The sequence below is a fragment of the Triturus cristatus genome, chromosome 9 (genome assembly GCF_964204655.1).
Source record: "Triturus cristatus chromosome 9, aTriCri1.1, whole genome shotgun sequence".
Lineage (NCBI taxonomy): Eukaryota > Metazoa > Chordata > Amphibia > Caudata > Salamandridae > Triturus > Triturus cristatus.
The window spans coordinates 938,466,331-938,478,489 of NC_140592.1; the positions used below are offsets into that span (position 1 = coordinate 938,466,331).

At 46.2% G+C, this 12,159-nt stretch overlaps 1 protein-coding gene across 1 annotated transcript in view; it reads left to right on the top strand.

Annotated features, from left to right (window-relative positions):
* TC2N (tandem C2 domains, nuclear) overlaps positions 1–12,159 on the top strand; it is a 243,432-nt gene that overhangs the window by 123,154 nt on the left and 108,119 nt on the right. The window contains exon 4 of the mRNA XM_085626516.1: positions 276–455. Within this exon, the coding sequence (XP_085482642.1) occupies positions 276–455 (180 nt within the window). The remainder of the gene's footprint in view (positions 1–275; positions 456–12,159) is intronic.

Below are 12,159 nucleotides of genomic sequence, written 5' to 3' on the forward strand. Positions count from 1 at the left end.
TCCCATGAATTCACTGCGCTTCCCATACATCATTTTCTGCCCCTACTTGAGATTCTCTACTTCCCTTCATTCTCATACTTAAAACTCTTACTATGGAAGTATTTTTCCACTGAAAAATGTTTATTTTGTTCTGATTTAATGTCCTATGTGACTTTCAGTGTCCATATCATGTATCCTATATTCCTCCTTCGCACCACTATGAATGTTGAGTCTTAGCCATCGCTTGATCACACTTGTATCTGTTGTTTCTCTAAACTGTGGTCTTTGTCTTGAAGGTTCTGCAATAGCCTCTTTTAGCGACAGAAAGGCAGAAATTTCCCATATGTATCAGCACCAGCCAGCAACCAACTACAGCGATGTTGTGTACAATCCTACCTACCTACTCCAGCACATCTCACCAGACCTGACCAGGCGCGGCCTGCCCAACACAGACACAATGAGGTTATACGGATCAGGTAAGGCAATGGATTCGGCTAAGAGTTTACCTCATTTACAGATCTTACAATAGGGCCTCCTTTACTTACCATCTTGTAGGCTCATAAATTTGGTCCAATACATTTGCAAGGTATCCTTGTCCATTTGAGTTCATTGTGGCCTTCCTAGCTATAGGAAGAATGCTTGCCATCACAGTTAATAGAATATATGGCACTACATCAGGGTTTTCACACCGCAATACATTTACAACGCAGGCATTACAACGCAAGTCGTTACAAAGACTTGCGCTGGAGGGCACTGGATTTAGGAATAGTATGATTTACTATTCCGACTCCAGCCTACGTAACAGTAGGGAAGGTGTTGGAATAGTAAATCATACTATTCCTTAGTGTATAGTGCCATCCAGCGCAAGTTGTTGTAATGACTTGCGTTGTAATGCTTGCGTTGTAAATGTATTGCGGTGTGAAGTCCGCAATGTAATGGATGTCTCCCCAGTTAATATGATAGGGCAGTCAACATAATCTGCTGGATTTTGGGCCAGGGACACACATGGGAAGAAATGGTCAGTAAGTTGAAGTGATTTGTTCATGATCGAAGTAATGAATTGTCTCGACACATCAACCAGTGGAAATGTAGGAGCATATTCACAAAAGGCTTGTGTTGCCCTGGCATGACACAAGTCGTCACAAGGCAATGCAAGTTCTTAAATGTTATGTGGTAAGCCACGCAAAGCCACCTGGTGTGGCTTTGCCTGGTTTAGTGAATCCAACGTAACGCATATCGAACCTTGCATTACCTTGCAGCAGGGAGGCATTTCATTGTTGGAGTGTGGGTGTTCTCACGCATCCACCCATGGTTTTTTGAAGCAATCCGAGATTTACTAAAGTCACTAAACCTGGGATTGTGCCAAAATGCTGCGTCGCTCTTACCAAGGTGTAACAAGGAGAAATATCTTTATTTTATCTCGTTACTTCCTTTTTCTACGCATGCTGTATTTGGCAGCACACTTAGAATGAGGAAAATGCCTCAATGGGTTGTTTTTGTGCAGGAAAGTGTGCTTCCTGCACAAAAACAACTCTGCTCGTAACGCAGGCCCCCTGGCAGAATGGCGCAAGGGTGCCTGCGTTGGCACTAGGATTTCATGAGTGTGCCAGCACTAGAAGACAGAAGAAACGTGCCATATCTTAGTAGGTATGGCGCATTTCTCCTGTCTGCCTTTCACGTAAAACACAGCTCATCAAGTTGTCTTGCTGCCTTGCGTGAAATATTAGTAAATATACCCCATGTATCAGATACCAGGGCCTAACACTTGTACCTGTTGCACAAAGGACCTCACCACTTTGCGGGGGCAGATGGAAGTCCATCCACAGAGCCCCAGACACTGTCAGCTGGTCAGAACTTCACTTCCATTTAAACTGAGGGCTCCAGAAACCAGAAGCAAGCCTGACCTACAGTGTCATCAAAACGTGTCTTCTTTGGGGAAGGGGTTTAAGGGAGGCACATTTTGGGTTCAGCTAATATGCTTTGGTTAGCAAAAATCAAATGTGTCTCTTTTGCATGGGGCCGCATAATTATGTATTACAATAAGGCCTGTAAGAATCTTTTTGTGTCGCAATTTTTTATTGAAAACACTTGTAATAAATACATATATATAAAGATATATAATTGCAAATACCATTTTAAGCATATAGAATATTGTTAGAACCGGCCTTGTGGCATGGCCATCCCTCACCCCTAACCACACACCCTGACCCGTGCACCTCATTCAGCCCCCGAGTACACGGCCTAGCCGGTCCTTCCCGCCCGAACCCACACACCCCTGACCCGGACTTCCCCGTCCGTGCCCTCCAACCTCCCAGCACCACAGGGCCCGCGTGCCCACTTCCTGCACCTACGATGGCCGCCCGGCTCCAGCGCGACCCCGGCCTAGAGGCGCCGCCCCGGCTGGAGGACATCGTGCTCCCATGGAACGAGAGAGGAAGGAGCAGTTTCCATCGCACCTCTGACCTCCCCTTGGGAGATGGGTTTCGATCGGCCCGCCGGCCTCCCTGAGGGCTGGCTCCCCGCCTGCTGTGTGTCTGGGACTCCTCCCGACCCGGCCCTGAAAGGATCAAAGGACGACATGGCAGGAAACTCCAACAAGTGACCCCCAGGTGCGAAGACCCCTGCCTACACAGACTCCGGACATCAAAGAGGAGTTGACCTATAACAAGGGGTGCTCTGGGACTATCGGGCAGATTCGATTCTGGAGCGACGAGAGCCCTGCTGACGTGGTCACGGCTCCCTTGCAACCTTGAAACACCTGAGCCCTGCGGAGTGACTCGCGGCTCCCCTGAAGATCGTAAGACCTCCGACCTTGTGCTTGAGCCCTGCTGAGTGACTCGCGGCTCCCCTGAAGATCGTAAGACCTCCGACCTTGTGCTTGAGCCCTGCTGAGTGACTCGCGGCTCCCCTGAAAATCGTAAGACCTCCGACCTGGTGCTTGAGCCCTGCTGAGTGACTCGCTGCTCCTAAAGACCCCCTCGGTCTGGCTGGACCCTAATGACCACAGCGTATCCCCCAGCTCGAGGATTGTGAGCTGTGTGCCGGGTACGCCCCTGCACTGATCCTGATCCCCAAAGACTGTCCCGCTACCCCCTATCCCTACCGAGACTTTTTGAGCCCGTGCTCTATTTGTATATATCCATCTTGTTGATCATAAAGATCTTACGAAGCTGATTAGATAAAGATCTGTTCCCAAGAGCATACAGTGTGGTGTCTCTTTGTCGTGTGGTGCAGTGTGTACGATCCTAGATACGAGACTCTTCCCCTGAGGAGTCTCCCGCCAGTGCCCGGCTACGATACCCCGAGGGTAGGTCTCAGGGTGGTCAGGTACCCTCCCTGTCCCCTCTGAGGTTGCCTTCTAACAAATATCATTATCACATAAAACATAGAAAATTAGAAATTTACATAAGGCATCTTATATGATATAAAGAGTAAGTTAATAAGTACACTTATTTTAATATGCAAGTATCATTGAGATAGTTATAAAGATATAGAAAAAAGGGTAAAGTGGGTTGAGAATTGAAAGATATAAGGGAAATTGATAGGGAGTGAAATGTAAATGAAAGGGAAAAAAAAGATAAGTAAAAAGGAAAAATAAACAGAAATAAGTAGGAAAAAATAATAAGCAAGCATAAGCAAGTAGAGGAATACATAAGTGAATATTAACGCAAGTACAAGAAGAATCTTTTTGAGAGGCCCAGGGCCCCAGTGCCATGTTGGGCCCTTGTGAGACTCCTCTGTGGCACATGGGCATCTCTCCCCAAAGGAAAAATCGTTTCTGGACGTATTTCTAGGCAGCAGTAGTATACGGTGCCCCCTAGTGGCGGCTAGCAGTACTTTCCTAGTCTTGAATATATCACAAAGGTAGTACTGGCCTGGTTTTGAAGGTGGCAGGGCAGGCCCGGCATAAGTGGGGCCTGGGATAACCACCTCCGGCTGCTCCCCCTGTGGATTGGCCCACGTTACACCTCTGACTGCAGCAGAAAGGGTTGGGTGACCAAGAGCAAAAGAAGGAGAGGAGAAAGGATCTTCCACATTAATTATCGGGTGAACAAAGGTATTATATATCTGACTTCTGTCATGCCTCTTAGCTCAATCCTATTAGCATAATTTTGTGTCATTTTATATAGAGGTTGAAATCAATGTTATTTCATCATATCAAAACAAGATATTGCAATATAAAAGTATGTTGCACAAATACTGTCATACAATTTTTTTTTCTAGACGAGGCATTATCTAGCCTAGTAGGACATACAACGTCACACATAGGCATATTGTAACAAAAGCTGACAGTGACAAAGATTGTACACTCTGGTGTGGTCTTTAACAAGATACAAAAAAAGTTAGTCACTATACAATCTAGCTAGAGTGCCCACCACGCTCCAAGTAATTATATACACTGTGTCCAGTCCTGAACCTTTCACCTAGAAATAATTGATGTCAAGTGTCTTATTCTAATTAGTTCAGTTGAAGCAAAACAAGACTACAACACCCATAATGCATTCAGCTGCCGCACAAAAGTCCAGAACAGGTAATAGTGTCCATAGTAACCTGGCAGAGGTGGGCATACTAAAACAGACACTCATAATTTTTATTTGATCTATCATTCTTTTTTTTTTGTACATCCTAGGAATAAATTGGGAGGCATTTTGATCTTCCTGGAACCCTTCCCCACTCTCTTCAGTTCCCTTCCACCACTTCCTGTTCTTGGTATTTCATCGCCCACTGGTTGGTGTAAATTCATGGCACTTTGTGCCAGTCACTGGTATCCCGATTTACTAATGCTGAACTTACTTACATTGTGGATGGCTAACTTCCCAGAGTATACATTGCCTACATCTAGCCTTCCCTTCATTATCTTTGTGATAGATAATAATAGATGTGTCACTCTGGGCTTGTACAATCCTCCAACCCTTTTCCATTCCTTTTAGGAAGAAAATTCCCTGACCTTAACCTGCTCTTAAAAACTGAGTTTAACCCTTTTCTCATTCATTGTCTTTAACCTATTTTTTTCGAGTTAAAAGTAGAACCCCTCTCTTGGTGTCTGCATAGCTTGTAAAAGTAACAGACTTAAGCCACATATTTAATCTGCAGCAGAGAAGATGATGTCCAAAGTCAGAGATCAAATGTACATATTTAGTATGACCTCAAATGAGTTATGTGGAACTGTAAGATGGCCCAGTCTGGTATTGCAACAGATGTGTGTTATTAACTAACTTTAACGGTTAGCACTGGATATGATGATCCCACAGATGATTAAGGGACCTGGATTCTGAAGTATAGTTTAGTAAACCAATGTTGACTTCAAGGCGAATTCTGGGGCAGTGACTCCCAACCTGTAATCAGTCAAGTGTGCCTCGCCTGTCCCTTCAGAGTGGGTGTGCTTGAGTGGACAGACAGGTGGATTTGGAACTGGGTCAGATATGTGGAAAACCCAAGACACAGTTGTCACCCGAGTCTTTCACTAGACACCTGAATAAACGGTAATGACATGGAAGAAAGACTGTCTGCAAAGGAATTGTTAGTAGAAATCAAACTTTTATTTACAATGCCATAAACCTTAACGAGTGACATTTTCATGCTGTTGCAACCGGAATCTAGGCTTATTTTCTTCCTCTGGAGTATAGGAAGCATGCCCTTATACAAGGGAAAGTTCACCTTTTTTAAACCTGTGCCTTCTTTTCGCATTTTGCCAGATCATAACATTGACATTAGGTACTAAGAATCGTTCTTATTCTGCACAATGGTTCATTCAAGACCATTCACTCAAGACATATCCCAAAGCGGATATCAACTTCCTGTAGGAAATACAAAAAGTAAGAAGCCTTCTGTGCCAGAGGCCAAAGGTCAAAGTATACCCACCAGAGAGGCCTAACCTTTGTCTAATCCATTCCACCTTTTAAAAGATTAGGGGTTCTAATCCCTGGCAGCAGAGGTTGTTATAGGTGATTTGAATTGCATGATGACACTCCAATGAGTAGCTTAGGCAGAAACTGAGAGATGAGTGACAGTTTCTGTTTGTGGTAGCGGTAAACTGAAAAGAACATTTTTGAAAATCCTTAAAGTTTTTGCTGTGGCATGGAACAGTGGTGTAACAAAACTTGAACCTCCCCCCCCCCCTGCAAACTACATACAGTGGGGGCCCTACGCTCCGGACCCAGTCCGAAACTCTCACGCCAGGGGCCTGCCAGTGGCAGAAGAGGCCCCCAGAGGTTGGGACCCCCAGCGCGCCGTGGGGTCTACGGGGGCTTTTGTTCACCGCTGATTTGGGCCATCCCAAATTATTTATCTTCAGAATGTTTTGGGAAAGTTTTTGGGAGAAAATGCTCTGAGAGATTGGAGTGTGATCCTACTAAGACAGGCACATAATGTATCCATATTCATCAGTTGCTGAGCCTTCCAAAAGCGGGCAATTGGGAGGAAATCAAGACTGCGTATGACATGTCATCTTTATTCAGCTTGTGACGTAAGCAACAGTGAGTCCCCAACTAGATTCAACAAACTTGGCATCTCCTATTTTGCCAAACATCTAATCCATTGGAGTTAGACCTGGCATCTTTTGCCGTGGTTTTCCATGTCTTTTTGCCTCGGACCTCCAGTTTTTTGACTGTGTGCTGCATTTCGTTTTTGCTTTCATTAGGACTCTGGGCACTGTACCACAGTTGACCAGTGCTGAAAGTGCAAGTGTTTCCTGTCTAAAATGTAATGGTAATTGGTTTCTCCATGCTAGTCATATTTGATTTACTAAAAGGTCTCTAGTACAGTGCACCCTGTGTGCCCAGGGCCTGTAAATTAAATGCTACTAGTGGGCAGGCAGCACTGATTGTGCCACCCACAAGAGTAGCATTGCAAACATGTCTCAGATCTGCCACTGCAGTGTCTATGTGTGCAGTTTTAAACTACCATGTTGACCCTGCAAATACGCCCACTTGCTAGGCCCAAACCTTCCTTTTTACTACATGTAGGGCACCCGTAAGGAGGCCCAAGGTAGCCTGATGGGCAGGGTACAGTGTATTTAAAAGGTAGGACATATACAGTTGTCTTTTAGATGTCCTGGAGTGAAATACTGCTAATTACGTTTCTCACTATAGCAAGGCCTATCTCTCCCATAGGTTGGCATTGGAACTGCCTTGTAACATTTTACAAGTGAATCTTCCAATTGGTAGCTGTTGGAAAATTGGAGTTTGGGGTATCTCAAATCACAATTTAAAAATGCATATTTTAGTGAAGTTGTTTTTTATATTGCAGGTCTGAAAATGCCACTTTAAAAACTTGGTATTTTCTTTCTTTAACCATTCTGTGCCTCTGCCTGTCTCAGAATACACATCTGGGATAGGATGATAGTTGGGCTGTTTATGCATTCCCTCTAGACAGTCACACAAAGGGAGCTGACGTGTGCTCTGCATATCCTGATGGCCCATCACCAGGCTAATGAGTGGTGGAAGGAGTTGACACTGACACCTGAATAGATCTGTGTCTGCCCTCTTAAAAAGCTATCTCCACCCCCCTGTAGTGTGTCTGGAGCTAGGTCAGGGAAAGGCAGGGTCTTGTGCAATACAAAGACTTTCTTTTACGTTTGCCTACTTCAAAGGCTGAAATTAGTATAAGTATTAGACCTGTGACACCATATCTTCCAAATACTTCTAGGTTGAGGAAATTCTGCCAGGAAGAAGAGCTGGCTTGCTATCAGGAGATAATGCCACTTTGCTTGGTGCTTTGCTGTGCTGGCCTGCTGCTGCTGCTTCTGTCCAGGGAATGAAAGGAGCGGACTTTGCTTTCTGCATCCTGCTTCCAAGGTTCTTCAAGGGGTTGTGTTTGCTTGCCTCCTGTTAAGAAGTTTCAGGGCCATCAAAGACTTAACCTGCATCTTGCTAACAACACCTGGGCATCTCTGCTGGGAGTCCTGATTGCAAGTGGTGCCAAATCGAGTTCCTGGGCCCTTGAAATCATGTGGTTGGTGCTACAACCCAAGAAAAGCAGCCCCGATGCCATCATCTACACCGCTGCCTGTACCGGAGCCGAGGACACTGCTCATGAAGAGCACCATGCACTGTCCTGACTTACACCGTAGCCTGGTGTTGCGGATGGGAGCAACTTATTGATTCTGATTCTGTCATCGAGGCAGCTGCCTGCACCAGAGCCGAGGGCAGCGCTCATGAAGAGCATGACGCACCGCCCCGACTTTCACCGCAGCACCGACTTCCCCAACAACAGCGCTCCGCACCGGCGCGGAGCTGCTCCCTGCACCGCAGCCAAGGGCACCGCTGGTAAAGAGTTTGACACACCGCCCCGACTTGCACCGCATCTCCGGCCCAGCCAATGCCAGTGCTTCAACCGCAAAACAGCGGAGTCGATAGCCAACACGTGTGACCTCCCGAACTCATCGACACTGTCAACCAGATTCACCATTTCTAACAGTCGGCACTACACATATTCCTGAACTCAAGAGCCAGATTTGAAACTGAAGAGAAACTTTGGAACATATGTTATTCAGCACCAAGATACCCTTGGGTGAACATGCGCTTTACAAATACATGTTATGTTTTCTTCTTAACCTGTTGCATGTTTATAAATTATTTTGTATTGCTGCTGATCATCAGTTGCCCACCATCGCCTTTGGGCTACAGCCGAAAATAGTTCCTTGCTTTTACTTGGTCGTAGAATGCAAATAATCATCTACCAACGTATTGTTTCGAGTTTTGCATGTTATGACAGTGTGGCTTTTAGGACACTCACATATAGTATAGTGTACTGATTACACCTATAAGTTTTTTTTACACATATGTTCACATATATGTTTGTGTAACACTGACTAGGAAAGTAAGAATTCACAAGAAATACTTCACACATTGTGTCAGTAATCACAAGCACACTTTTCTCATAACGCCTTAAACTTTGCACAAGAAGCGCACATGCTTGCTCACAGGGAGTTTGTTTCATCAAGATCACTGGCTGATAACCAGCTGGGCATTCTGACAGGGTCAGACCTTAAGGGGCCAAGGACAGCTTTCCTTTACCTACATTGAATGCATATCTTTTAGGTGCTAATTCCAATTAGTAGAGACTGCGTTCAAAAGGGAGTTCTCTGGAAATCTCAGGGGCAAATTAATATTTAGGTGGATGGAGGTATTACAGTCAAGGCGACATAGTAATTTACTCCGTCACCTTGACTGCACCTCCGCCTGCCAAATCGTGAAATGACCACCAAGTTGGCGGTCGATTCTTAAAGCATTTCCAGGAACCACCGACACAGCGGTTCCTGTCAGTGCATTTTGCAGTTTGGTGCAGGACTCCGTCTGCATGACGGAGCCCTGCACTAAACTGTTTTTTTTTTTTTTTCAAAAAGAAAATCCAGAAGAGGGAATTTCTTTTTTGAAAATAAAAAAAATAATTCCCCCCTTGCAATGGAACTAATCTCCCATGGAGTGGGGGGAATTCTTGTTATTTTACTGTCGCTTACCACCACAGTTTGCCTGGCGGTGACAGACAGTAACAAGCATTGGCATAGCCAATAGGTCTTGCTTTTGGGACCTTCTAAGTATTTAGTTATGCAGCACAATATCCTTGGTGCAACCACATCAACTGTTGCGTGGCTAAACACTTATAAGGTCCCAAAGGCGAGACCTATTGGCTATGCCACTGCTTGGTGTGGTTGTGTGTGTGTGGGTGTGGTTGTGGGTGAGGGTGCGGTTGTGGGTGTGTGTGTGTGGTTGTGTGGGTGCAGGTGCGGGTGTGGGTGTGTGTGTGGTTGGGTGTGTGTGTCTGGTTATGTGTGTGTGTATGTGTGGTTGTGTGTGTGGTTGTGTGTGTGTGGTTGTTTGTGTGCGGTTGTGTGTGTGTGGTTGTCTACCACGCCATCTACCATCGCTCTCTGTACCCTGTCGTGTAGTGGGCGACCCCACCACTCACACACGCACCCCCGCCCGTGAACCACCAGATTGATAAAACAATTTGCTTTTCCAAACTGCTTAGGGTTGGGTGGGGGTCAGCTGATGCAACATGGTGCCTCACAGCACCTCTCTGGAGGAAGATTATATCAAAGGTGATTACTGACTCAGGATAGTTTAACCCTGGGATTACCAGCCAGAGACAGGTGGGGGGCAGGAGGGGTAGGGAGGGGCAGTGAGATAAGGAGAGGTTTTTGTGTGTATCGAAAGAAGAAAGAGACAATACAGCAAGGTGGGGCTGACAGAGCCGATAAAAATAAGAAAAAAATCAATAGATGGGCAGCGGTGACAAGCGAAATATCTCAGGCCAGTCGAAGGGGGCCAGGGGACTGCAGTTAGTGTTCACGCTCCTTGGAGGGGCGCCGAGCTTTTCCCAATCCATAATGTGTTCACCTCAAAGGGGCGATATTTACTGTAACCTCTGGGGAGCGGCTTCGCCCCCTCCTACCTCAGTGTGATCTACCACACAAACTGCTTTTTGTGGGGTGTGTTCTCATATGAATACCAGTGAAAGGCAAGAGAACAGAAGGGAAATCTGATAGGAGAAAGGAGCAAGGGCAGAAAGAGGGCGAGGAGACACGGACGAGGAGAGAGGGAGGGACATATTGGAAAGATGAGGAGAGAGACAGTAGACGAAGTATGGGTGGTGAGACGTAGGAGGGAGGATGAGAGAATGCATAAAGGGACGGAGTATGTCTGGGGATAGAGAAAAGAGGGGAATACGAAATAATGTATGGATGGAATAGGGACGGGGGGAGGGATGGGGCAGTGCGAAGGAGAGAATATAGAAGGGGACAAGAGATTGGAGGTGAGAGCAAAATGCGGCAATACGAATATCAACGTTATCCATCCAGCGCGTCAAACCGCAGTGTTGTCCCCTTTGAGTGAATCAGAAAAATAGGGGGTAAGAAGAGAACACGTGAAACTACCAGACATAAGGAGGCAGTAGCTAGAGAGGGGGGAGAGGCTATGGGTGGAAAACGAGAGCGGAAAGGCGGGCGAGGAGCACGAATTGTCGAAGGGAAGTCAAACAGGCGAAAGAGAGTGGGTGAAAAGGACGGGGGTGCGGAGAGAGGCAGCGCGGAGGAAGGAGGGACGCAGAGACGGGGAGAAAGAGAGAAGAAAGCTGAACAGGGAGGGTTTAGGAAAACAGAGTGGAGGAATGAGGAGAAAAGGAACGAGAGGCTGCGGGGGCGGAAGGAGAGGGGGGAGGCATGTTCAGAGAGGAGAGATCGTTTATGGAAAAATTGCATGTAGCAGACGATGCCTCCTGGAGGGAAAGAAGATCTTACAGACAATCTCATTGCTGGGCAATTCCTTCTTCTGGACTCCAGATCATTAGCGACGCGCGGCCGCGAGACACGCTCTGTGGTGGGGGAGGGGGAGGAGCATTGAGGCGCAAAACTGAAAGCAGGCTGGCTGGCGAGTGGTGTGCGATGTGCACGCACCATGACGAGAGAGGGAAGCCATATGGCGCCTCTGCCCGTCATTGTGCGCGTAACCACACGCCCGTCGCCAGTGCGCGCGCCAGTGGCCTGAAGCGCTTCCCCAAAAGTGGATTGCATGGCGGCATGATGCACGTGATTGTGAGCGTGCTCGCCATGCAATCCGCTTTTGGGAGCCCCTTACTAGAGTCTTGCGGAGCGATCGCTTATGCGATAGCCAGGCGAGACCTAAAAATGGATATTTGTCCACCCGTCCTGAATGGCGGACGGACATATAGTCATTTCTCTGAAGATATTTAATCCCTTGTGCCACCGGAGCAGTTTGGCCATGGCAGAAACTATGGTCTGCCCACTTGTAAATTTGGTGGGTGGACCATGATGGTGTGGTAGGCACACTCTGTTGTCGTTGTGACGAAGTATGCTTACCGCTAACACTTTATTTAGGCTCTCTGTTATCTCTTGTCATATTATTATATTATGTTATTTACCTTTTTCATGATGCTGTAATTGCTTTCCATTTATTTAACACTAGTTTGTCTTCTAATAAAAGCCTCTAATAACCTAATCTCTAATGGTCCTCTAATAATGCTTCTAATAAAGGCCCCTAATAATAGCAGACAAACATTATTAGAGCTATTTGTTATAAGCCAAACTAGTACTGAATAAATGCAAAGTAATTACAACAAATATCACAGTTATTGTAGCAACAAAGAATATGAAGAACATGTGTGTGTCTGGTCAGGTGAAAGGGATGAGAGGATCCATAGAAATCTACCTGTTGTCTCGGG